We start from the raw sequence: 23,327 nt of genomic DNA, 5'->3' as shown, positions 1-23,327 counted from the left end.
CCCGTTTATAGGCAGCATCCAAAACACATTTTGAGAAAAGAAAATTGCTCGATGCAAACTGTTTAAGAAAGTGAGCATTTATCTGCCTCCAGCTAAGCATCAGAAGCCAAGAGAACGGCAGCAATACTCAAAGAGGCAAGGCCAAGAGCTCATAGCTTGCGTAGGCAACACTGAACCATCTTCAGTGGTTGCAGAAGACATGCAGTCCGAGTATCTCAGGCCACAGAAAAGACTGAGATCTAGACATTAAAGAGCAATTAGAGGCTCTATAGGCATTCTAGTCCTTTAAAGCCCAGCAGATTAAATACACAAATACAGCAACACAACATATATTTCCAACGTGAACTACACCACAAGCATACACGAGGATCGTCTAACCCAGAAAAGAAAGTGTTGCTGAACGCACAAGAAAAAACTGACAGAACTACAAACCTCAGTAAATCCTCCCAGATTTCTGAACTGTACGCATCAATCTCTGACGTCTATTACGTGGAAGAGGAAGGCTGTGTATCCACGTGACAGATACTCTCTGACTGAACTCCTGCAGCAAAGAAGGCACTCACTTGATAAGCTGTAGTTTATTTTCTGCTCTGTTTTATGATAAGCCTATTAGAAAAAACAACATTCGAGGACGTATCTATATTGTTAACACAGTAAACTCGCTGAACGTAGCTCGACTCGGAAAATAAACTTCGACAGAATACCGGTGGAACATAAAAGCCAAGCAGAAAAGCATTCTGTGTTATAGGACTAGCCAGACATTCAGTATTCACATAATTCGTTTGCACTTTATACTCAACATCCACCCATCAGCAGTGACATTATTAGCATAACCGGACAGCATAGTAAGCCAACCCTGAGCTGCACTCCTGGGAACCCATTCATTGTCAAAGTACAACAGAGATTGGTTTAAATATTCACACAATTGTTTTTCAAAACGTTTTATTGCATCATATTTGGTACCTTATGTTTGACAAAGGAAATTACATCTGTAACTGCAGGAATAAGAAGCTGGTCTGTTATTGAAAAAAAATCTTGGGCCCCTTAAAAGTTACAAAGTCTTGGGCTTGCCTGAAACAACTGAGCAAGAAATATATTCTTAGAAATGTAGGGCTTCAAGTATTACAAACCTGTGACACTGTGGAAAAGTTCCAGAGGTATCTAAACTGCAGCACTTTTTTTTTTTTTTTCTGCATAACGTGAACAAGGCCTGCTGAGGTTTTAAACTATTAGTCTCTTGATCAGTCAAAACGGTAGTCAGGAGTTCTCCTCTTTGCAACTTCAAGCCATAGTATGTTCTCATTTTGCTTTCACTCTTTGTGAAAAACGCATGCTATCTTTCCTAATTAGTTGGTGCCACATCACAGTGCATAATTTTATTTGGTTCTTGCATTACAGTTTTAAAAAGTTTGGCCAACCTATTCAGATAGGTTCATCTCAAAACCAGCAACGTCATTTATTCTCCCCACCCCGCCTCCCGTCTTTCATTCAGAGATATCTGAATGCTTCAACTGGTTCCCTCGGTTAAAAACTGTGGTGCAAGAACACCAAACTGATCGTGTACAGTGAATTTCAGAGACGCAACAAGCTTATTGAACACACTATGTTTCTTAATTCTGCTTGGTATCCGTATGTCCCAGCATCCACAACATAACGCGTATGTTGCAGGTTTCTCTCTGTGTATTCTGATTTCACATTGCATACTTCCTATGGACTGAATCATCCCCGTAGCAAAATCAGTCAGATGCTAAAGCCCCAACAACTCTTTGTGCTCAGTGAAAGAATCCAGTGCTAAAACAGCATTTTTGCTGTCTGAGATAACAGTAATCTCACAAGACAAATTTAAAGTAATATTTCTGCCACACACCTGCTCTGAAGGCTCCGCGCCTCCAGATTTTATATAAATTAGTTTAAAAACATGGGTAGGTAGGTAAGGACGAGGGTTTTTTTTTTTCTTCAATTTTAGCAGCTTTTAATTTTTAAGAAACCAAACAACCTATATCCAGTAATATGTTAGATATTTTATATATATACTTTGTCAGCAGGATAAAAAAAAAAGTAAAACTATTTGAAGGCAACAGTTTTTTTCCCTTCCATTCTCCGTGTAAGTTAGAACAATTCAGCAGGTGCGTGACAAAAATATTATACACCAGATATGGTCCAATGTCATTTTTTTCCAATACAGTTGTTCATATTTCATTGGCCAGTTCTTCAGGTTCTGCAGAACTATCTCCGTTAACTGTGATCTTCATATCCTCTTCATAACCAGGGGGCATGAAAGCCAAAGCATAAGGGAAAAGCTTATGACAATTTGCTCTGTAAGTTTCAGATGCTTCTTTACAGTCTCCAAGGCTACCGTCACATAAAGCTTCTAATACCTCCATACAAGTCTAATTAAAGAGAAAAATAAAGAAACGTTACCGACTCTTCAACATTCATCTGAGCACTCACAAACAAAACGCAAATCCCGAGTACTGTTTTCACGTTTCCACCACCACCGAGTGACTTTTTTCTAGCTAGTGGCAGCATGATGTAGCAGTGTAGCTTCATTTGAAATTGTGCGCTTCAAAGGGATTTAAGCAGCAGCCGGGAATCTCAGCTGAAGGTAAATATTCCCATTCGTCACCTACAACTCATTTTCCTGAAACTATTGTTTCTCACTGCTTGGCAAGCAGGCTTATCTGCAAGTAAATGCGTGTTGACTGAGGTTCCCCCCCCCAGGATATTGATACACTGAGAGTTTAAGCGGTACTTAACATAAATTCAGAGTTTTGTATTCTAGACCCATTTTTTGTTTGTGAAAATACCCGTATTTTCCTAAAATTTACTTTGGTGAACGCACCTTCAGACAGAAATTGGAAGAACCGTGGAATAACAGTTAAAACGTAAAAAAAAAATGCATTAAGTGAATAAACACAACTCTGTGCGATCGCATTTCTGACAGCGCAAACTTTTTTCCCCCACATTTAAGGGTACATGACTTACTGTGCATGGCTGCAACTACTGAACGGAACCAACCTGGGTTTTTCCACTTCCTTCACATTTATTTGCACTTTCGTATCCACGTAATGATTTAGAAGAGGAAAAGGAGGTTTCCTGCTTTTGTAGTTTTTTTTTTTTTTCAACTTGATTTTCAAACAGGAGAAACTGAGCTTCAAGAGAGCTCGTCAGCATTCAGCATCCTTCCACCTCGCACAGCTATTCTTTTCTCACTCCTCTGGAATTTACTATAGCTTTTATTTGTTCTGTGTTGAGGGTAACTGCTTTGTCCCCTTTTTTATGGCGTTCTGAAGTTCTCTTCAACAAGCTCTCTGCACCCTTGCATTAGCTCTGTGCCACACGAGAATATACAGGAGGTCAAATGTATCTCATTTAACATCTGCAACGTGCCCTGACACATTTGGTCCCTCCTGCAAATCAAATGTCACTTCCTTGCTTATGAGAACGCATTTCAAGAAATGTCTAAACTCCTTCAGATTCTTATATTTTCAGGGCACTTCCACTGGAGAAATAACACGGTTTCTGGTGCTGCCTAGCTATTTACTACATTACATGTGCAAAAATGACAAATTTTCCGTTCAGATGACCCTGACAGCCCTTTCTCTCACGTGACAACTCGACCTCCTTAATATAAAGCACAGTAATCATTTCAGCTTCCTCTTACCTCTGTAGCTTGCACAAAGCTTTTGTAGATAGAGAAGCAGTAGTAGTTTACAATTTATATCTGTTACCTGAAGATTTCTGTTAATGAGGGATTCATCCAGGGTCGTCGCCAGCTCCACCGCTCTTTTCTGACTGGAAGGATCTAAATAGTACATCATTCTGGCAGCTACAGAAAGAAACACAAGCTTCATCACTCAATGGAAGACCAACAATTTATTATAAGCAAACATAAAATAGAGATAGTGTGACTAGTAGGCAGTATTACCGTAGATCTACAGTAGCAGTTCAAAAGAAAACAACATGAAGCATTACGGTGTGATACCTGAGCAGTTAGGAGGGCAGCTGTTATTAAACGCCAGACAAAGTATTGAAACAACTAGGTCGCTTCTATCCTGCAGGATAGGAGCATTTGGCAGCAAACTGTACGGGCAACAAAGATAACACATCAGATCTGCTGCAACAGACCACGGTTCCTTCCAGCAGCAGCGCTCCTATTTCTGGGGCTCAGAAGAGATGAGTGCATTGAGACCTATTACAACACGATTGTAGGATAGAACCAAGACACAACCAAACGGAAGCTCTGAGTCCCACACAAGGTGTGCTTGGAACTTGGACGTCCGAGAAGATATAAAGAATGAACTCACTATTCATCGAGGCCAGGTTTAGCCTCATGGAGCCAAGACAGTAACGCTGACCCCTTGGACGGCTTACATCCTGCTCTCCCACTATAATACTCTAATACTTGATTGCGGTACTCAGCACACTTCTCGACAGTCAGTCTCTTCAAAGAGATGTATTAGGAAACTTTACAACTCTGAACCAGGCGAGGGATGGGATTCCGCACGGAACAAGCAATTTTCACACGGCTGGTGCAGATAGCGAGAGGACGCTGCCAGATCAAAGAAAATACAGAAGCCGGCCAGGAAAAGGAAGGAGACAAAATACCTGATAACCTATGCGGTAGCGAGTCATAGTTCTTTTTAAGGAAAGCTTCATTGAAGTTCTTTGGATTAGTTGCTCCAAAAAGCCGATTCATCTCTTGGTTTAACACTGTTCTAACCGCATCAGGCAGATCCTTACTTTCAGACACTAATGAAGTGGAAAAAAAGTTAACCGGAGGTAATCACAGTAAAATCTAATTTATGTTTTTATTTTTGTGATATTCACATTATCAGTACAATTGAAAAGGACGTATCTCAAAGGAAGATGCATAAAATAAGGTAAGTAACCAGGACCGGTTGGAAAAAGCTCAACTAAACAGTTTTCTGATGCACAGAAAAAAGCTGAAGCCATTTACTCCAATACGTTCTCTATCTTGCTGATTAAAGCCCATTAGGCTCAAAGACTGAGACAAGAAAAGTCTCTTCTTAAATATAACTGGTCTTTAGCCATCAAGACGAAGAAACGCTTCCCGGGAAGGGAGAAAAGCCTTCCAGTCTACCAACACACACACAAAAAAAGACGTGATTCTAAACCTTCTCCTCACACACCGACACAAGCTGAGAGCAGAGAAGCCACGTTACTCATTCTGCAGTTTCCATTTGCTTCTCTCGCTCTCGCAGGGACTCACCACATTGCTCACAGTCGTAAAGATACTTACTAGCACTCGTTCAAAGACTAACTCAACCCAGCCGCAGTTACACTAAACATGCCTAATTTAACATCTAGTCAGTTGCTTGAAAAGCTTTCTAATGTTATTACATATTTTGAATTAATTATGCTAACAGTTTATAAACTAAGAACCAGTGACCGTACGTAGGTTGGGCATCATCTGGAAGCACACGCAGATGAAGTCATACCCAACAGATACATACCACTGCTGAAGAGATGAATCATACACTCATGAAGCCAAGGATGACTGGAGTCGATAGCAAAAGCTCTCTTCACTGATTGAAGCATCAGAAGGAACTTCTCTGGAAAAGAAGGAATTGGCAAATGGTCACAAAAATGTAGCTGAAACACAATACCTTATGCTGCAGGAAAACTTAACATTTGTAATTAGAATGATCAGAACAAATTAAAGGTGAGCGTTCTAGAAGAACCATTCCTTTTGCAATAGACATTTATTTAGCCAGTGAATTAGACCTGTTAGCTAGGAAGTAAATTTGAAGTTAAGTAGTTCATAAAACATAATATTTAGCTGATGCCAACAGAATTCTAAAGCTCAGCACTTCAAAGGACTCATCAGCAAGCGTGCATCGCTTCTACACGGTGTGCAGTTCCGCAGACTTGTGATGCAAACAAGTAAAGAGGGCAAGTGCAAGCTGGGAGAATTAGTTCTATAGTCCAATATCTTCTACGAGCAGCAAAGAAACCAGATAATTAGCAAGCGTTCCAACTCTGCATTCTTCACAGAATGCTAATGGCTGTGTTGTTTGCACAATGAACTGGTATGTCTCTGCAGGGTCTGACTCCTCAATAGACCAACACGTGGTTCTTCAAGTCACATGTTAGAATCCAAACAAACACACTGCTTTATTTCACCAGTACTCTTACCTACCTTTTCGAAAATAAATCTCGAAGGCAAAGAGATGCGTCTCTATTTTGTTCTTCACTAAATTCTTCAGGGGGGTTAAAAATTTAATGGCTTCTTCCAAAGGTGCTTCAACCTACAGAATCCAGGAAGGACGTATAATTAAGACATTAACTAACTCTCCAACAAGTCAAGTTGCATCAGAGGGTTACCCTCAAACCATAATGCACGTGATACTTAGCACCTGTTATAAATTTTGCTTATTTTGCTCCGTGTCTGAACACAGACTGTCAACCCTGACTGCTTCACGTCGCTTACAAATCGTATTTTCCTATTAAGATACATCTTTGCCTTCTATCATACCTAAGTAGTAACAACAATTGTGGCTGAACCTGCACGGTAATGTACAGAAAGCTACACACGCAGGCCTAAAATGGCAATAAATAATTGGTTTGTGCTCATTTGTGATGGAGTCTGCTCAAGTGAGCTGCAGGCAGGTTCCGGACAGCTGCCAGGTCGTGGCAACATTCCCACCTAAGACATTAATGATGGGTTAGAAATAACTACATACTGACAGTGGTCAGTGGCTCTTAGCTAGCTCAACCCAGTAATGGATGGCTTTAACACAAATAAATTTGGTTTATTCGGACTCCATACAAACAGACCTCGTGCATTAAAAGATCGAGGATAATCAGAACAAGAAAATTCTACTCTCCTACGCAAATTCTAGTAAGAATCATAGAATCATAAAATCACAAGGTTGGAAAGGACCTACAAGATCACCTAGTGCAACTGTCACAGACACAAGTTGTCTGTCTGTAATGCTCTTGCAATGTTGAAGCAATGCGCTTCATTAAGCTGCGCAAGGAAACGCTGAAGACAATGACAGACCCATCACAGAGCTCTTGCTAATCACAGACTCTATCAGTTCTCATTATAAAAACTTAATGGTTTGCACATGCTGCTGGGAGCTCACGTAAGCGAGTCTCAACTCCACACTTTAAAACTGTTCAGAATACACCAGTCACATTCCAAAGCTACGTGCTTAATGCCAAATGTATCATCCACCAAGGAAATCTGGTTTCAACTGTCCCAGGAAAACTGTTTGCAAGTGACCAACAATGTCAGAAAAGATATTTCAGCCCTGACAACCAACTGTATCTGGAGCTCTCTAAATCATCATTCTGATACTAAATATGGAATATAATTTGCAACGATATGTCAAAGAAACGCACTATACAGCTGTAACTATTCCCTATAACTTCAGGACAGCTTAGGTTTTCACGAGATATCTCCAGAGCATGCATTGAAACCACTTCAATCTTAACGAGCATCACAATTAGAGTGCTTCTTCTTGCAATATAGTGGGAATAGTTCAAGTTTTTCGAGTCACTTGCTTCCTGGCTATAAATTTCACTTTGTCTGCTTTCCAGTATACCCCGCAAAAGCCAATAATATTCATCACACCTGCAGTGTGCAAATACTGGATACTCAAGCCATCAATACTCGGATGCTATACTACCGTGAGTAAAACACTTTTGCTGTCTGTTTTCCCAGTACCTTCCCCCACCTTTTTTTCCAAATATTTTCCTATTCCTTCCAGATACATTATCACAACAATCTTCCACGTCACCTTCCCTTTTTACCCCCCTGCAGAGGGGTGTATCTTAATCCAGATTTCTAAATTCACCTCACTCTACTCGACTGTTGTTTCTAAACAGCTTCTTTAAACTTTCCTTCGACATTCAAAACAAATGCGATTAAATGCTGTTAAAGTATTCTGTGTCTTTATGTCTCCTTCTCCACAAAGCGTCAATGCTTAATAAATCAAAAATTAATATGGGCCACGAAGAGACCAAAAGCAATCAGGTTACACAGAGACGTCCACCTGTTCAGCTATAAATAGGGTACAGTCAGCAAACAGGTGCATTCCACATACGAAGACACTTTCACCTGAAACAAGAGCCTGCAACTTCAATTGCGACCTTTGAAAACTAGGCACAAAAGCAGTGATTTTATTAAGTCCTTGACAGGACTTCCCACCAAACCATTCCTGGAAAATAGGTTTTATGGTTTGTTTTTATTTTTTATTTTTAACGCTACCACGTTAAAAAAACCTACCCCGAAAACCTACCACGAAAAGCAGGTAGGCATAAAATAACCAGGTTATCAGAATGGCTTTCAAATTGTCTGCAAGCTCACAGCAACTTTCCATAAATTCTGACTGCTTAATGTAACATTAGTAAGCACCTTGGCCAATTTCTCAGGAATAAGTTCTTCTTTCGGGCCTCCAATTTCTTCATCGTCATCATCTTTCTTCTTTTTCTGATTCCTCTGTTGCTTCTCTTTCTCAGCATTCTTCTTCTCCTCCTCCAGCTGTGCTTTCTTCTGTGCTCTTCTCTGCTTATTTCGTAGCTTCTTTAACTCCTTATCAGACATATTTGCTGTATATATACAAAAAGCAAAAAAGACAACATAGATGCCTAACGTTAACTCGTGTCAAGTGTCAGATGCCATCCACTTTTAAACCACATGTACTAACAAGTGATGCTGCTATTACATTTGTAAAAGTTTGTTTACTAAAGAGATTATTTATAGTCTACACTATCATTTCATCATTGATTCATTTGGGAAATTAGGGCAATGAGGGTTTGAGCAACTAGAGCAAGCTGACGGCAAGACCAAGTCATTACCAAATGACTTCAGCGTCAGGAATAAAAGCTCACACCAAGACAAACTGATTTCTTCCTTAGGCGTCACATAACAGAGAAGTTATATTCAGGGTATTAACTAGCGTAACAAAAGTGAGGTGAAATAGTCATACTTCGATGTAGAGAGCTCCAGCTTTGCTTTTAATGTCCTACCAATACCTTACATTTGTCTCATACTCAGGTCCTGCCCTCCCTCCAACTAAAGCACGAAGAATTCATTAAAAATGCATCAGAAAGCAGCTACAAGAAATTCTGTAATGCTCATACTCGTCTTAATATGAACCCAAATCCACATAAATGAACAGGAAACGGGAAATCTTCAAACTTGACAAATTCTTCTCTAAGTATTCAAAAGCCTTATTCATACCACTAGAAGCGCCCCAAGCCACAACCATGTAAGTTGCTCTTCCTCTAATAAGAAGAAGGGCCAAAAAAGAAGAAAATTGAAGACTTAAATTTCTTTTAAATTAACAGCAAGAGATGACCAAATGTAACTTGCTAGCCATTTCTTTGCATGCTGGTTTTTATTTATGTCTATTTCTTCAATCTGTTGCAGATGAACAATGTTTTGTCAGCTGTTTCATAACAGAAATGCTTTTACTTAAGAATTACAACTGTTACTACAAAAAACAAAAGACAGGTATTTTTCCACACTAGATAAAAACTTAGATTAGTTTAGCTTTCAGTAGAATATTTTCTTTTACTTCCAGGACAACTTACCATTTGAGTTAAACACTTCCATTTGGTCACAGTAAGAAACTTACAGTTGGCAACTGTAAAAGTACTGGACCTTCTTAAAATATTCAGTAACTAGTGAAACTTTAATAAATCTTGAGTGTTGAATACCTGTATCAGCCTCGTGCTCTTTATTTTCATCTGTTAAGGGATTATCGTGAAGTTTCAAATATATCTCTATGGCAATCCGTGCTGCTTTGAAGTAGAATGGATGTTGTCGAAGTACATCTTCTAGCTTTAACAAGTCCACATAAGACCTAAGAGTAATCTTCCTCATGCAGTAAGTGTGGAAGTCAAACTGGTCATCCGTGATTTCTACAAAATGCTAAGACAACACAACATCATTTAGCAAGCATTAATCAGAATACTAAACTTGACTTGACCCGCTTCCCTCCCCTCCAAAAGGAATAGTTTAGTAGAAGACTGCTGCTGACACTAACTTTTTGAAGTGTGAATTAAAACAAGCCAAAAATGTAAAAAAAAAAACACAACAACAAAACAACAAACAACCAAAACAGAAGACATCCTAGGTCAGAACCAAATCATCCAATCCACAGCATCTCGGCTGTAACTACCCTCTGACAACGTGAAGTTTAAGAGAAGATCCTGCCTTTACTGCTAACAAATGACACTCGAATTTTTCCTCTATTAACTCATTTAATTTTTTCACTTTTAAATTCCCATGTCCATCAACGACTGTGGCAATGAATTCCACATCACGTGGCACGAGAAAAATACTTCCTCTTGTTCTGTTTCCTCAGTGTCACCCAATGCTTTTGTCTGAGTGAAAAGCCATTCCCCTCTTCAACTTCTCAATGTATTTATGATCTCATACAGCTGCTGCTGGTCAAACTGAGGATGAAATACTAAATGTGACAAGCGAAGTGCGCTCCCCTCATGTAGAAGCTATTCCACAGCTTATGTTCTACTGGCTCGTTTTTAAGAAGAGCAATGTATGATAATCAAATGTAAACTATGGATTTACATAATGGAAGGAAAAGTAATTCCCAACACTGTTAGTCCTTTCAGCCAGTTCTCTACACCAGCACAGTTTTTGGAACGCTGTTCCACACTTTCTTTCCCAAGCAGCAGCAATTCACACCGGAGCCAGCACCAATTACAGAAAGGCAAAGTGTGCTTCTAGTCCCTCCTTCCCCAACTAGACACATTTCTTTAAAAGGTTTGTGCCAACAGAACATGGTCTTGGCCACTGTTTGGGAATCACGTTTATGATATTTCATGTGAATTGATACAAATAAGTTCTGGAGCAGAGAAGCATCAGCGTTGAAACCTTAAGTGTCTCCATCTGCAAAGATGCATAGCTTCCTGCTACTCCTCCCTTCCAAGTACTTTACACCCTCAGCTATCTAGTCATGTTAACAGACTTACCTGCCTGAAAAACAAACAAAACACTACATGGCTGTGGGTTGTTGCTGTTTCGTTTTGGGAATTTGCACATCCCAAACTTTTTTGTTTGCTTACTGTGGATGTGCATTTGACGTGCAAGGTTTTATCCCTCTGAATTTGGATACAATTTCTACTTCAAGAAGTTCCTGTATTTCTAATAGTTTCCCTTTTAATCTGTAGCTTAGTTTTAGTATTTATTTTTAAAGGAGAAGATGCTAGAATAAAATTAATTAAGCCTGTCTTTGACAATTCTCTGTTCCTTCTCGAATCTTTACAATACTTCATATACTCTAACACACTGCAATCTAATTTTTAGGTGAAAAATACCCTTTTTTTTTATCAGCTCCCCAGTGTCCAACAAGAAACAAAAATCACTCAGAGCGCTACATGAAGTATACACTTACTGCTCAAAAAGGAAACATATTAGCAACGTAAATTTCAGCTAGTATTTTGTAACCTAGCCAGTTTGACTAGATACATACTCTCTCAATTTCGTGGCATTTCTTAAGTGCTTCTCCAAATTTATTCATTGCTTTGTAAGCCTGCGCACATTCCGTCTGAAACCACATGCACTGCATTTCATTCAAGTTCTCTACTGCCGAGGTTCCTTCCTACAAGCAAAAACAGCGTTGTTAAAAAACACATCTCAATTAGTTGATCAGTTAACAGCGCAAGTAAAAAGGCCAAGGTAATGCTAAATTTCAAAAGTGAGGTCCTCAAAATATCAACGTTGCCATAATACTCATTATTCCTTAATATATGTTATTATATTCCTTTTGTGCACTTGCACTCCGATATAAGTTTTCCTGCACCACTTTCATTTACGTGGTCCCATATATTTTCACAGCATTATCTATTTCCCTCACCCACAACACTGCTTCAAGCAATCAGCAAGATGGATTTGCTTTGTCCATTAATCAGGTCTTCAAAGTGAAGAATACTGTTCCTCTACCCTTCTGTTTTCAGAAGACATGCCGCAAATAGCCACGTAGTGACCACTTAGCTGTGATAGTTCCTCACCTTAAGGATAGGAAAGGCACTCATTTAATTGCTTTTAATACTGTATGCAAGTCTATCACACTGGTAGAGCAAAGCAGTACCAGTAGCTTTGATGATTTCTGATTCAGAAATGCACACAACTGTCTTTCTTATCTGGTATTTGTATATACTTGCATGGATCTGTAGAGCTGACGTGCCTTTCAAGCTCAACACCAGTTTCAGCCATTCACAAAGTCTACTCCAGTCACGCAAACAAATAAAATAAAACTAAAAACAAGCTACGCAAGAACAAGCCAAGAACCAAGGCTGGGAACATTACGGATAATATTCAAATGTAAGAGTATGGAGAATGCTCCAAATGAAAGAGAAAGGCAGTCTTCAAATGAGTCTCATTTGAGAACAAGAAATCAGAAAAACTGTCCAGGTTCCACTTCCAATATTTTTCATTTAGGACTTTCAGAATTGTTTTTTAAGAAGCTTGTACTTGGAGCAGTAGAAACGAGATCAAAAGAAGATGAAGACCAAAAAGAGCAACATCATCAAGTTATATTTTTGAAGTTTTGTTCTGGGCAACTACACTTGCTTTTCTGACATCGTCTTGAAGCTGCTTAAGGCATGGAAAGAAGAGAGTAGGACTGGATTCCGAGTAATTTTGCACCTTTACACGTAAGCACGCAAACCTATTGAGTTTATATAATTTTGTCTTTAAGTTTCATCCAGTGTTTGCCTGCACACCCCCAAAATTTTTCTTTTCAAAAGAAATCCTTCGTTTTCTCTCCTAACTGCCCCCATTCACACTACCGTACTACAGGTTTTCCTTAGTCTTCAACAAAGAGAAAAATGGGACATGACAAGTACTAAAAAAGCCTATAGTTTGAAAAAGACATCAAGCTATTTTGACTTTCATTTTTATAAGATACCAATAGCACAATAAATAAATTTAAAAAGTAACCAACCTATGAGACATCAAAGCTATTAGAATAGTTTACCACAGGGACAAAAGCTGGTGCATGAAATTCAGTAATCCGTACAGTGCAAACTTACCCCGACAACTGACAGAGTAAGCAGATGCAAACAAAAAGATACCACGTGCAGCTTCCCTTTATGCCTACTAAACGTGGCTTTAGGGATGAGAGTTGGTCTGCAAAAAGATGGCATTTTAGGACGACTCTCATCCCATAGCCACACAATTTCTTTACAAGAATTTCGTATTTATAGGGACGTTTGACTATTCTTAACATACTATGTGAGGACCTCGGTGTAAGCTACTTCACAATTTCTCTCAATGATTCTATAGAATCAGTATTAAACCCAAAGAATTTTCATCCAGAAAGGGCATCCCTACTCTTATTTTCCCTACTTGGCAAAGAAAAAAGATAAAATGCTTTAACTCTGTATTTTCCCTTAATTCTAAAGAATCATGCTTTGTAATTCAAACCATGACGCTGACTACAGTAATCAGTAAAGCCAGAAACCATAGTTCATCTGAAACTGAACCTAAGGATTGCAATAACGTTAAGTGGAAAGTTAACACAAGACTCCGTAAGGGATTAAGCCAATGTTATTCCAAAGAGTTATAGTTAAATGGAACCAACCCTCGTAAATTTAGAACACATTTCCTCTGCTTCTTTAATAAAGTTTGCTTTCAACATGTATTTTGCACATTTGGAGTTGATAAATCGGTCTGCCGTGTCCAAAGCCTGAGCCTCATCCATCCACCTTGCAGCTTCTTTAATATTTCCAGCATGCTTAAAGAAAAAAAAATGCAAATTAAACTCAGTATGTATACAACGTGCACATTTTCTCCGTTCACTGCATTAATATAACTAGTTAATTTTCTAAACGTTTCCTTGTAAGTGGCTTTCCTTAGGAAAACAACAGATCTTTAAAGGAAAAAAAAACAACAAAGTAACTACTTTCTATTCTTTCGGAGTTACAAAGGTCTCTCAGCACAGGAAGTTCACTTAAAACCACTTGGGTTAATCCCATTTTCATAGAATACCGCACTGCAGCTGAGGAATTCGTTTTAAACATTAAAAAAATAAGGGTGTGTATGAGCTATCAGGTGGAGAACATTTAAAACGTCAACTAAATTTTGCAGCGTGATTTTTTTTAATTCAAAACCTAATTGTAAATTGACAAGGTACATTTGCAGTACGTTTCTCCTCTACTGAATTTTAAAAATGGGCTGATTCATACAGAATGAAAAACCCAACCAGTCCATCCATAACCTACTTTAAGGACTCACTAAAACTCACTCAAACATCTTCCATGGATTCTTTCCGTCTTGCTTAAGACAAACCTAGCATTTTGATGTTCCCTCAATGACACTGAAGTGAAGATTTTCATCAAGCCGAAAGTATAACCATGGATCACCAAGTGTGAGCCAAGCTTACCTTATAGATTTTTGCCTTCACAAGGAACAGCTCTATCAAAGTGGGAGTACTTTCTATAGCAGCATTTATGTATTCCAGAGCCAGCGATGGCTGCCCAATTTTATCATAATGTTGAGCCAAATAATACTGGACCCAAAGTAAAGTGGTTGGAGGTTCTTCTTTACCGTCATCTACAGTAAGAAAAAATGAGTGAGATTTTTTTGCTTCAGCTTATTCAGATAACATGGCAGAAGAAAAATTCTACATGTGCAGATGCTGAAGTTAATTGCGCCTCTCTGTCAGGCTGCCACACCGGACCTGGGAGCGTTTCCAAGCTCCAGTTAAGCTCAACACCTTTTAAGTCTGTTTAGACAAAACTTGAGCACAGACTTCTTTTCTCACACTGTGATTTTCAGTGAAAGGAAGCCTGAACTGGTGGGTCAGAAGAGTTGCATTTGGATCCAACTAGCCCCTTAATCGGGACAGCCAGATGAGCAGAACTGAGGTGCACAATACAAGTGCTCGCTGAATACTGCTTTTAGGTGAAGGACAAAGCACGAAGTCCTGCTGAACACAAGTGCTGCACAGTAACGACATAAAGCATTTCAGCACTTTTAGCATTTATATGTTTTCAGCCCACAAAGTTGATTATTTTCAAATAAAACTGTCCACTGACAACTTTAAAAAGGCTTTTCTAGCTCTACATTTGACAAATTGTCACAGTTCATTTAAGCACATCCTACGACAACTGCTATTCAAAAGTCAGTTTTGAAAACTAAAGAGCTGTGCTTCATGTTTACAGCACTGCTGGAAAAGTTTCACCCACTTGATTTTTGTTATGGAGCATAGCACCTTGCAGGGGAAGGGAAAAAAAAAAGCACATGGATTCTGGTCCAGTCACAAGATAGGATATAACTTAACAGGAAACTGTACACACTCATTCACTGTAGGGTGGAAGAATACTGTTTATTTGAATGAAATTTAGCATCACAGCAAATATTTAATTGAAATTGCTGTAAGTTATTTCCTCAAATGGAGAAGCTTGTGTATTTGAAATGCCTGGACAAATTAAAAAAGCCACTGAGTAGTCTCCATTACCGTAGCCTGAGCATTACATCCAATGGAAAAACTAAACCAACTTCTAAAGGAAGCATTACATTATTTCTGCAAAGAGGGAACAACTGGTTATAGCTTCAATAAAGATGGCTTTAACGTTCTTAACTTATGCTGTCATTCGTGCCATCTTAACTATTACACCATTATAACCTACCTACTAAAATTTCAAGACCACCTTTTGTTGATATTTTACGCAGAAATTCTTTCCTACGTATTTTCTTTTCAACATGGTTATGACAGTGACTAAAGAAACAAAGCTATCAGAGAGGACGCTACGGAGGCTGGATTCTGTGAATGTAGAATCATGCCTTGCAACAAAACTATATTCATAACCTGGAAAAGAATTTCAACTCCCAAAGAAACAAAAGAGCAACCAAAACAGACTCCAGCTCACCACAAACTCCGAACAGGAAAAATCCCTGCAGATTGTGCTACCAAATCAGCATCGATTCCTTTGTTATTTATTAATATAACACTAGCTTTCAAATTTCAGTTTCCTGAAGAATAAGCAATTCAAGCCTTGAAAACAGGATACTTGAACTCAAAACTGCAAGAGAAACGGTAACTGGATTTGTGAGTAGAGACTTAAAATTAGACAGCTGAAATCCATTTTAAAGGATGGTTGTGGTTTGGTTCTGTTTTGGTTAAGAAGGAAAAACAATCTCAGTTTTCTCACACTTCACTGATTCTCTGCCTCTGAATGGTCACAATGATTATACCAGGCACAACTTATTTCAAGCGTGACAGTTTAGCACTCACCATTTGGGTTAAATAACCGGCAACTTCTTAGGGAGGTTTCATAACCCACCACCAGCTCTTCAATGATTGCCACCTACACATGCAAGACAAGACCAAAAAAACCCAAAACAATAAAATCTGTGGACAAGATGCAGTATCATTTCAGTTTAAGCTACCTGATAGTTCCCAAACTAAGTATTCTTGGGCAGAGAATTCTGCAGCAACCTAAAAATGTCATACATATGGGAACATACCCAGTCTCAGTTAAAAAACAAAAACAAAACAAAAACAGCAAGCTGCCCTCAGTTAAACTGTATAAAGTTTTTAGTTATTAAGTTTTAGTTTTCTGCATTCTCCAAATGGGCACAAGGCTATGTATGCTTGTACTTAATTTTTCTAGATATACTGGGCCATAACACTCAACACTGCAGACAAGGTTGAAGGAAAAAAAAGTTTGGTGTTTTTTTCTTTTAATCTCCTTAGTGCAGAACAGCTAGCAAGAGACATCATGTAAAAAGTGTGAAAAAAGAATCCTACCTTCTCCTTGTCTTTATATAATGATCGTAAGGTATTGAAGACTGGCGGGCAACCTTTGCTGAAATTCATCCTTAGGAACTTGTCCAGACACTCCTTAAACTTTTCACCTTGAGAGGAAAAAGACCTGTTTTTGTTTTATCACACATTACTTCTCGATTGTGTACAAGTGTTGTTAGAACATCAGCATTTAAGAAGGAAGCACTAGTGTAGATTATTAGCTGCTCAGCAAAAATGCATTTACCTGACAAAAAATTCAATGGCAATCTTCTCGGAACTAGTCCCCTCGGGTATTTAGTCCAGGCCTCTTCATAAATCTTTAGCCTCTCCATCATATTAGCTGGAACAGAACAGAACAGTTTACTTTCTTTTTTTCTTTTTTTTTTGGTCAGGATGGGAAAGGGCGGCAGGAGGAGAAAGTAAACATTTACATCTGGTTAAAAACAATCAGAATATATAGCAACGAATACATACTTCTTTCATTTGTAGTACTACGTGACTTCAAGTATTAAATACCTCGAAATCCCCCATCCAACAGTGTTTATAATTCTGTATCCCTTATCTTAAAGAAGGATTCTCATCTTACTGTTGCTATCAGGCCTATTTCCAAAACCTGTATTACCTACAACACGAGATTAAGATAACGGTAAAAGAAAAACTATAAAAAAGAGCTGTTCTGTAAGAAGTAATTCTTCTCTATCAACACTGTACACTGAGATGACTGCCGTTTGATGTTGCTGCTGTTACAACTTCCTCACTACAATACATCAAATCATCACCTGGTTTAAGTGCCTTTTCGAGGCCCTTGTAGTAGGCCCAGTTTTCAGGATTTCTTTCTTGCAATCCTTTGTAGACATCAACAGCTTCTTCAAGTCTGCCAAGTTGAAGCAGGAGTTCTCCTGTGTGAAACACAAGAAATTTCAGTGCGGTAACAGGAGATTGAAGCAGTGTAATATCAATAACTCTACAGCAAAAAGATCGATAACCCTCAACTCCACGTAGATCCTAACTTCTAAGGAGAAAAGATAATAGCTGTATCACAAACCAGCTGACAGATAAACTTTTACTTTGAAAATATGTGCACTTAACATAAGATTCCGTGATTCAGCCACCATTAACTCTTGAAACTTACTTGAAAATTTAATCTTAAAAGCAAGATGCACCTGTTTTTTCTCACTGGTTATTTTAAGCACAGGGAATGAGAAGTAGTACACGATATTTCACAGGCACAGGGCTGCAGATAAAATAATGGCTCTTCAGACTGGTACCTGACAAAAGTCCAGTGTTTAAATCAAAACACTGATCTGAGTAATGAACGCTCAAGACTATGCAAGCAAGTTTTCTTTCAGTCATCATTCAATATACGATACAGTCATTAAAAGTAAGGTCTAGATCTTGATACACATAGCATCTCCCCCGATGCTGGAGTTGGAACATAATTCAATTTCCTATTTCTCAATGAAAATCTGTGTTTTACAATGCTTTGCTATTTGCAAATGGGAGGCAGTAGAATACTGTACACAAGGGGCAAAACAGCACCATTCTACACTAAGGTCCTTGCTCTGTTTCAAGAGAAAAACAAAGAAGTCAGATTCCAGTGTGGGCTATGAACTAACAGTAACTCGGTAAGTTGGAATTTTTACTTAAACGGTGAGAGAAGAACTGCACAGCATCAAGCAGAAGAGAAATAAGGCATATTCCAAGTGTACCTGTCAGTAGAGCTGAAAGAATCCAACTTCTGCATTTCACTATTGGAATTTCAGAATGATAACATACAGTACTATATTGTTTGGTTGTTACATGCTAGAAGATTACATTGGATTGCTTATCTGGAGAGTGTTTCCATGCATTGCAAGAATGACTGAGGAAAATCAAAGGCCTTCTACTTGGCCCCGGTGGCCAAGAAGGCCAACAGCATCCTGGCTTGCATCAGGAACGGTGCTGACAGCAGGAACAGGGAAGTGACAAAGAAGGGCGACAAAGCTGGTGAGGGGTCTGGAGCACAGGCGCAAGAGACAGTTGTCCTTTACCACAACAGTTTTAATAATTAATATAAAAATCAAACTAAGAATTTGTTTTTAAATTTCAATTCCAAAAGATGGAAATAGCTGACGGCATAGGCATTCCATTGCCTAACCATGCATTCAAATCCATCTTTGAATAGTAATTACCTTTAGTTTCTTCAACAGCCAATTTATCACAGATCTGTTTTTCATAGGTACAAAGATGCTCCAACGCTTCTTTATGTAGTCCTGCCTCACGGAGGACTTGATTTTGATACAGCAGTAGCTCACTGTACTCGTAGTCCACTTTATCTGGTGATGTCTACACAGGAAAGAGGCACGAGAAAGTTCAGGTTTCTAGAACTCATTTGGGATTTAACTCATTTGACTAAAAAAACAGCATAAAGTTTTCATATCATGAAGGGAAACGGTGTTTCCTTTTTCTCTTAAGAAGCAAGTCACACAGGAATGCCACGACTTTCTCTTACCTGCTGAGTCTTCCTAAATTCCTCTAAAATTTTTGCTGCCATTTCATAGTCTTCCAACAGATGGTAAGCAATAGCATAGCCAATCCATGAAGCTCGTTGTGCAGGTCGGAGCTGAAGCAACTGATATCTTGTTTCCTGCAAAAGAGTAGCTATTCATTTTCTTGACTTTATTCTGATGCTTTGTGGAATTTCCTAAGCAATACTGTTTCCAGTGTTATGAAACTTAACAACTGGCACTAAAATGAACTTTTCCATATGGAAAAGGTTTCTTTGAACCAAAGAAAACATACTTCAACACAAAACAATTGTTTTGACCAAATTAAAAAATTACACAAATAGTAATTCAAATAATGCAGTAAGAAGACTGAGGATCATCTACGGCTGCATTACGCAGCATTGGAGCAAAGCTTAGCAAACAACCCTGAAGTGAGATTAAAAAAGAATAATCTGAACACGTTAGAGAAACTGCTCAATAATCTAAATTATTTTCACAAAATATTGAGTAAATACTTTTAATGCTGCATTTCATAACGTAAATGTGGCTTTTTTAAGTGTCATGAAATAATTTGCAGCCTTTACTGCAATTCCCTAGAAGCTGGTAATACATGTAAGTATGTATACTTACCCTGTAACCTTCAAGATCCCTCATTTGAATCTGTAGCAGAGAAAGATCTCTCAAGATTTGAAGATTGTCTTTGTCCCATTTCAGTGCATTTCTATAGCATTTGATAGCTTCATCATACTTCTTGTCTGACCTCTGAAGAAGACCATAGACATGCCAACCTGGAAAACTCTGTTAAGGATTCTACGCAACTTGAGCAGGTAGAAAACAGATCTAACATGGCAGTGGTTGGTAAAAAGCAGTTGGTAAAAAGCTCCAAAGCCATTCTATAAACAGTATCATTGCAATCATTATACTCTTCTCCTCCGCTGTACAAAGCAGGCTGAAAATATAGAACTATTGACCAGGTAGATGGATAGAGTGCCTACAGTATGTTGTAACCTCTACTTTTAATGTACATGGGGAAGAAACTGCAGTAGGAGCTCTGAGAAAGATCATCAAGCGTACTTAAATCCACTTTTGAGTAAGAGTTTGATTAGACAATTGTACCTATGTGTCTCCTGCATTCTAAGTGTATGACAAGTTCTCATCAGTGTAATAGCAACTACTAATGATTCTGAAGTAAATCACATGATTAAAGGCCCAGTTCAGCCCCTGACAACTTTAGAGTCACAGTTTAACGATAAAAACAAGTATATACAACTCAAGCCAGAATAACTTTTGATTTAACTCCGCCTGCAAGAATAGCTGCAAAGCAACTGCCTATTGGACAGTTTAAACTAAGCATTCTTAGATACTGGACACACTTTCAAATTCGGAAGTTCCAGCTGGAAGCGTAACTCCACTGGCTCTTGTTGCAGTTTCACAGGTCGAGGAGTTCAAGAAAAGACTTTCCCATTCATAAGCAAAACCTCTCTTCCAAAAGGATACAGACATGACTCTTCAAGTCATTCCTTAGGCCTCTGCGCACCAGCTCATAAGCTTCCTCTTTCTTCCCTAGACAGTTTAATGTTAGTCCTTTCATCGCCAAGGTTTCTAAAAACACGAAGATCAAACAAGTATCAGCGATTCAGTTCTATAAGACTTTCAACTGAACATAATACCTCTATTGCATAAATGTAACTTCAGATTTAATTAACAGCATGAAGATACTACGTTTTTTCCACGGGGAAAATTAAACTAGCACATTATTAAGAGTATCAGAGACAACAATAAGTTATATTCAGTAGTTCCAGCCAAAGCAAAGCAGCTTTTTATTTTCAGGACATTAAAAACTTTCTGCTCTAAAAACACTTTGGGAAGATACTAATTTAAACCACTCAAGCATCTATTCACAACACTTGGAGACTTCTACAAACCCATCCACATCAACCTGGTTCACAAAGAAAATTTTTGGATAGACAGACTCAACTCAGCAATAAAAATACAGTAAGGGACAAACAATTTTTCCTTCTCTTCCAAAGAGACTGTTCCTTCAGAAGAAGTAATGAGACCACAAAGCTGAGGGATACATACCATCCATAATGACCTGGGTTGAAAAGGATCTCAAAAGATCACCTAATTTCAACCCCCTTGCTATGTGCAGGGTCATCAACCACTACACCAGGCTGCCCAGAGCCACATCCAGCCTGGCTTTGATGCCTCCAGGGATGGAAACACCTGTTCCAGTGTGTCACCATCCTTCGTGTGAAAAACTTCCTCCTAATACCTAACCTAAACCTTCCCTGCCTCAGTTTAAAACCATTCCCCTGTGTCCTATCACTACCCACCCTCATAAAAAGCCGTTCCCCCTCCTGTTTATACGCTCCCTTCAAGTACTAGAAGGCCACAATGAGGTCTCCCTGGAGCCTTCTCTCTTGCAAGCTGAACAAGCCCAGTTCCCTCAACCTTTCTTCATCGGAGAGGTGCTCCAGCCCTCTGATCATCTTAGTGGCCTCCTCTGGGCCCGCTCCAAGAGCTCCATGTCCTTCCTGTGCTGGGGGCCCCAGGCCTGGACGCGGTGCTGCAAATGGGGCCTCAGAAGAGCTGAGCAGATGGGGACAATCACCTCCCTCTCCCTGCTTACCACTCCTCTTTCAATGCAGCCCAGGATACAGTTGGCCCTCCGGGCTGGAAGCACACAATGCTGTGTGCTGTTCAGCACTATTCAATCCCTTTCTATTGCCTTGCACTACTTCCTACACATCCGTGAATAATAATTTCCCCTGATAAGTGAATTCAACATTACATACTTGTATTAAGAAGCTTGCATCATGTTAATGGCTATTAAGACTTCCAGCATAAAGAATGGCAAGCTATGACTACTGGTAAGATCAGACTTTAAAACCACAAACCTTACCAGCCATGACTGCTTTTACTACTTGAAGAAAACCTGCTTAAGGGCAAATAATCAACAATAAGGCACTATATAAATTTTTAAAGCTTACTGAATATAACTTATTGTCGACTATAATACACTTAAGAGAATAACTGCCAGTTTCATTTTCTGTGTGGGGAAAAAAAGTGAGCATGTGCCATTTGAAAACTTACCTCCATGTTCTGCAAACTTCGGGTTAGAAAGGATCTGCTTACAAAACTTCAGCCCATTTCTATACTGCTTATGTTCATAACACCGCTGTTGAAGAAAAACACAGCACGGTTATTCAAAACATTCAGGGTGAAAGTATATTCCCCTGAAGTGAACCGTCAGTGAAGACAGGACTTTTAGAAAACATACTGTTTTATCAAGACCTTTTCACCTTCCTATAATTAAAAATTTTCCCATGCCCAGATAAAGTACTATGTTCTGGTGACAACACAAATTCAAACATATATCTGAAGATAGCTTTTAATGCAGCATTCTCTCAGATAAGACACCACAGGAGAGATGTGGCGTATCTGAGATAAGAGAGAGTCAACCTTCCTGCGTGCAAACCTTATTTAATAACATAGCTTGGTAAGCATTCAACTCATCGTAGCTCAATCGCCTTTTACAGAAAGGCTGTGAGCATCTCCAACAACCACAGAGGCTATGAAAACAAGTCCCTGGCTCTTGGTTTAAGCCATCTCTGAAAGCACTGTCTTATAATAATCCGAACACCACACAGATCTGATATACATCCAAGCTCTCAAAGCCAGTGCACACTAACATTATCTTGCCACACTGGAAATTGTGATGTAGAAAATGATGCAATTTTGCAGCCTCCACAGACAAAGCATTACATTTCTGTATACCCTGACAACTCAGACCTAAAATCAGGTGGCACGCTCCAAGTCCACAAGTGCCAGTCACGCATTTCTTTACAAGGCTGGAAGCGCTCAACACAGAAGATCTGTTGATAAGCAGCGATCACTCCATCGCTCAGATTGGATAAATTGAAGCCTGCCTCAGACATACTGCATCACAGTGAGGATGTATCTACTAAAGAAGTACAGAAGAGTATTTTGTTACTCTTCCATTCACAGGGTAAGTGTTCAGAACAAGTGAAAATCTGCAAACAACCAGGAGGGTATCAACAGTTCTCTGCACAGCAATACAAGAGTC

At 39.0% G+C, this 23,327-nt stretch overlaps 1 protein-coding gene across 1 annotated transcript; it reads right to left on the bottom strand.

Moving 5' to 3' along the window:
- Nucleotides 1–925: 925 nt before the first annotated feature.
- NAA15 (N(alpha)-acetyltransferase 15, NatA auxiliary subunit) lies at nt 926–22,430 on the bottom strand (the record flags this gene model as incomplete). Its single annotated transcript, XM_010709504.1, has 19 exons — nt 926–2,390; nt 3,732–3,829; nt 4,609–4,752; nt 5,478–5,576; nt 6,164–6,272; nt 8,387–8,580; nt 9,694–9,907; nt 11,472–11,600; nt 13,584–13,736; nt 14,385–14,554; nt 16,239–16,311; nt 16,755–16,861; nt 16,996–17,091; nt 17,531–17,650; nt 18,923–19,076; nt 19,243–19,377; nt 19,868–20,025; nt 20,735–20,839; nt 22,334–22,430. Coding segments are annotated over 19 exons (2,556 nt in total), but the record flags the coding sequence as incomplete, so codon positions are not given.
- Between the last annotated feature and the right edge of the window lie 897 nt (nt 22,431–23,327).

Source organism: Meleagris gallopavo, chromosome 4 (assembly GCF_000146605.3).
Source record: "Meleagris gallopavo isolate NT-WF06-2002-E0010 breed Aviagen turkey brand Nicholas breeding stock chromosome 4, Turkey_5.1, whole genome shotgun sequence".
NCBI classification, from domain to species: Eukaryota; Metazoa; Chordata; class Aves; order Galliformes; family Phasianidae; genus Meleagris; species Meleagris gallopavo.
Note: the sequence above shows the minus strand (reverse complement) of the source record. Positions and strands in the feature narration are given on the sequence as shown.